General features: G+C 40.3%; 1 protein-coding gene across 1 annotated transcript in view; it reads left to right on the top strand.

Annotated features, from left to right (window-relative positions):
• Positions 1-491: 491 nt before the first annotated feature.
• pkd1a (polycystic kidney disease 1a) overlaps positions 492-4,773 on the top strand; it is a 127,828-nt gene continuing 123,546 nt past the window's right edge. The window contains exon 1 of the mRNA XM_079499381.1: positions 492-1,017. Within this exon, the coding sequence (XP_079355507.1) occupies positions 746-1,017 (272 nt within the window). The 5' untranslated portion in view covers positions 492-745. The remainder of the gene's footprint in view (positions 1,018-4,773) is intronic.

Raw genomic sequence — 4,773 nt, 5'->3', positions numbered from 1 at the left:
ACTTCCGGGGACCCCGCGGGGACCCCCACCACTCACTTACTTCACACGGGTGTGATTTGTTTATTTATTTTATACTTTTCATGATTATATTGAAAGCTGTAATTAACTTTCTCTTCTACCCCAAATTTGAACCTGGTTTCTTCAGGTCAAAATTTGTGTCAGATCCATAGACCGTAAAGGTCAGATCCGGTGTCTATATAGGTGAGACATGACCTTTGACACTATCTAAATGTCTCAATAGAAGAGGGGAAACTAAGCCCAACCATGGTAGAGTATTAACATACTATAGAGTATGGTAGAGTAACATACTCTACCATACAGATTGGACAAAATTACATTTTATTCATAAAAAAATACAACAGACATGACAGATATATTATACTAGGCGTACTTCATAACATATTCTGGAATTCTATGGATAACTTAAATATGCGCATGAGGAGACTGGAGAGGGGTAGTGGCTGCTCAAGGAACTGCATTAAGTGAAAGGAGGAGGGAGAGAGGAAGTTCTCCAAAAAGTTTTTTTCCCTGAAAAGATTGTTGAGCGAGCTCCGTTAGATTATTACAGAGAACGGCCGGGGGACCTCTGGACGAAAACGCTGGGAGAGATAACGGAACATAACGGTTTTAAACAAGTTCGTCCCTTTTTGTTTCCTCACATGAAAAGCGTCCAGACGGACGCGGTGTTTTTCTCTCTCCATTGGGAGAACTTGCACCATCCGAGGCGATGAGATGTGAGTGAGCTATGCCTTGTCGAAATGGACAGACTTTATCCAAGCGAAAACATGGCGTCTGCGTCCCGAACTTTGTGTTTTTCTCCACTCTCCTCTTCACACTCGGCTGCCTCCAGGCATGGGGATCCAGCCCACAGGCGGACAGCGCTAGGAGCTGCAGCCCGTGTCCCGTCAACTGTAGCTGTTTGGTGGGACCTCAGTTCTCCTGCGTGGTTAACTGTTCCAACATCGGTCTGGAAAGGGCCCCCGCGGCGACGGACGTCCCGCTGTCTACCAACGTGCTGTAAGTTCAAGTCTAGTCACCCACTGGACGCTCTTAGGCCACTTCTCAGTGGTAGTCTACAACCTGTGTCGATGGAGAATTTAAATTTAAATTGAGCTGTGACTTTGACCTGTCACAGCGTAGGTCGTTTAATTTTACATTAATTATTTTTTCCCGTTATTGTTGTTCTTGTGCAGGTTGTTGTTGTTCTGGAGGACATCTTTGTTAGTGTTGAATTGCATAATTTCAATATTTATTTGTCTAGCTTCCAGTGTACTTCTAGAGTTGCCTGGGCCTTCAATAGCAGCATTAGGCCCAACTATAAATAGGCCAGAAATACATAATCCATGTTACAGATTATGATCATACACTGTGTGGTGTGTATGAAATCTCAAATACAATTACATATTTTTGACACATTGCAAGCTTGCAAGAACAGTTTACTTTAGTAGGCTACCTACCTATAGGCTATTTTAGTGTGCATTTGAGAAAAGGCTGTATACGTAGGTTTAGGCAGACTTATAGGCTATGGCCTGACCAATTTTGTGGGAGAACTTGTAGCCTAGCCCAATGACGTGTGAGAGAGAGAGAGAGAGAGAGAGAGAGATAGAGAGAGCCAGAGAGGAGAGGGGGGGGGGGGGGGGGGGGGCAGGGATAAATAGGTGGAGTAGGGAGAAAGCAGAATAGAAGCTGTGTCAGATAACAGAGAGGTTGTATAGAAACAGTTAGAAAAGTCGAGTTAAAGTAACCTAAAATGGTCTGTGGCGCAGATATGACTGCAGCCTTGTGGAGAAAGTACATTCTGTTCTTGAGCAGACGAAAGCCATATGTTATCAATTATTCACCCCCTCCAAAATGTTACTTTTTATTAAAACATAAAATATGACACTATGTTTTTTGTGTCCATATCACTGCGCCCAAAAATAGTTCCATGTGATAGAGGGACTGAACGAAAGTTGCGCTAATATTTTAGGAATAGGTCAACAATACAAATGATGTTAGTTTTGTGAATTAATTTACTTTTACTGCATGGCCCCAGTGCCCCCCACAAAATGACCGGAACTACTTAATATTCACCAAAACCAGAGCAGTACTCCCACCACGGGACTCGGGCAATTCATGAATACAGTTGCAACCACTATATTAATGGCAAGTATTTCATACAGCTTAAGTTTAAAAAAAATCTGAACTGTCCCTTTAAGTGAATTAAGAATTGGACAAATAATTTCACTGCAAACTATCAAAAGCAAACATGTGACATATCATCTGTAGCCTTTCTTTGCGAAATGCTTCATGATTGTTGATTGTAAGTTATTTAAGAATGATGGCCTACAGTACATCTACTGAGCCACTTTAACATGCTGATGTAAGCCACAGGTGAGGTTGCAAGGCTTTCAGGCAGTGGAATGATAGCAAACAAACAAACAAACAAACAAACAAACACACATTGCATTCAGGCCTATACAGATGCAGATATGCTTCATAATTATTTTTGTCGACACTTTAACAGTATTTGCGTGACTGCTAATACTTTGCTAATCCTGCTACTAATAAGAAACACATCATGCAGTCAGTGGAGGGAGAACTCATACCATATCGGTTTAGAACACATCATCCGTTCTAGTGTGTGAAGATTGACTGCCTGAGATTAGATTTTCTCTAGAATTGGGCCTCTTCCTCAACTCCAACAACCATGGAATTAAAATTAATTGAATTTAATGCTTTGGATCGTTTTGACTATCTTGCATTTTACATTTCTGGTTGAGACAATATTTCACCCATGCAATAACCCTTATATAGAATAATTTAATTTGATCCTTTTCATTAATTTTGATTCAATGGTTGGAATGTGGCAGGTGCAATGTTCCACTACCATAGACCAGGCAGAGCATGTGAGAAGTTTCACTTTATAAACTATTGTGCTATTTTGTCTTTTTCTTTTTCCTTTTGTTTTAGGAAGTCTAACAAAAAATGACATTTCTTTTGAGTTAAGCCCTAACCACACCAAAGGGTCAAGACGGTTTTAGCGTTGTCCCTGCGGTGTGATATGTCTTGTTGCACGTTGACCCTAGTGATTCAATGCATGGAATTCATTGGCCCAAACCACACCAAAGGGTCAAGACGGTTTTAGCGTTAACTCCTTGCAACCGTCTGTCCTTACTGCCCGCTTCTCCTCAGTGCCTGGAGAAATTTGCATACGGACATAGACTACCGGTATTAACTTATGCACCCAACCTTGAAGCCATTTTTCACTTTCACAAATTGTATGCTGTTTATTAGCGTTTTTTTTTTAAACTATTTTCAACCCTATGACTGCAGTTTTCGCTGTTACTGCGCATGCGTGGGCATGTGCGCATGCATGCCTAGACCGAGATATATTCCATGATTAATAGGTAGATGGCCGCAGTTTTCGCTGTTACTGCACATGCGTGACCACGTGCACATGCATGCCTGGCCATGTACGTGCATGTCCCCAGAGGAGTATAGCTCAGCATTAGCATTGATCGTGTGTGTGTTAGTTTGGCTGTTCTTAACCCTATGGTTAAGGTATGGTATGGACTAGTTCTGTAGTATTAACCCTAAGGTTAAGGTATGGTATGGACTAGTTCTGTAGTATTAACCCTAAGGTTAAGGTATGGTATGGACTAGTTCTGTAGTATCAACCCTACGGTTAAGGTATGGTATGGACTAGTTCTGTAGTATTAACCCTAAGGTTAAGGTATGGTATGGACTAGTTCTGTAGTATTAACCCTAAGGTTAAGGTATGGTATGGACTAGTTCTGTAGTATTAACCCTATGGTTAAGGTATAGTATGGACTAGTTCTGTAGTATTAACCCTATGGTTAAGGTATAGTATGGACTAGTTCTGTAGTATTAACCCTATGGTTAAGGTATAGTATGGACTAGTTCTGTAGTATTAACCCTAAGGTTAAGGTATGGTATGGACTAGTTCTGTAGTATTAACCCTATGGTTAAGGTATAGTATGGACTAGTTCTGTAGTATTAACCCTATGGTTAAGGTATAGTATGGACTAGTTCTGTAGTATTAACCCTATGGTTAAGGTATAGTATGGACTAGTTCTGTAGTATTAACCCTAAGGTTAAGGTATAGTATGGACTAGTTCTGTAGTATTAACCCTAAGGTTAAGGTATGGTATGGACTAGTTCTGTAGTATTAACCCTATGGTTAAGGTATAGTATGGACTAGTTCTGTAGTATTAACCCTAAGGTTAAGGTATAGTATGGACTAGTTCTGTAGTATTAACCCTATGGTTAAGGTATAGTATGGACTAGTTCTGTAGTATTAACCCTATGGTTAAGGTATAGTATGGACTAGTTCTGTAGTATTAACCCTATGGTTAAGGTATGGTATGGACTAGTTCTGTAGTATTAACCCTATGGTTAAGGTATAGTATGGACTAGTTCTGTAGTATTAACCCTAAGGTTAAGGTATAGTATGGACTAGTTCTGTAGTATTAACCCTATGGTTAAGGTATAGTATGGACTAGTTCTGTAGTATTAACCCTATGGTTAAGGTATGGTATGGACTAGTTCTGTAGTATTAACCCTATGGTTAAGGTATAGTATGGACTAGTTCTGTAGTATTAACCCTATGGTTAAGGTATAGTATGGACTAGTTCTGTAGTATTAACCCTATGGTTAAGGTATAGTATGGACTAGTTCTGTAGTATTTCAGCTCTTTGGCACCTCCAGTGTTTAAAGAGGCCACCCACCACCAGGGCTTTTTACTGGAACTTTATGCTACATAACACTTTA

The sequence above is a fragment of the Electrona antarctica genome, assembly GCF_951216825.1.
Source record: "Electrona antarctica genome assembly, chromosome: 4".
NCBI classification, from domain to species: Eukaryota; Metazoa; Chordata; class Actinopteri; order Myctophiformes; family Myctophidae; genus Electrona; species Electrona antarctica.
The sequence above is the reverse complement of the archived record's forward strand: the minus strand, read 5'-3'. Positions and strand labels throughout refer to the sequence as shown.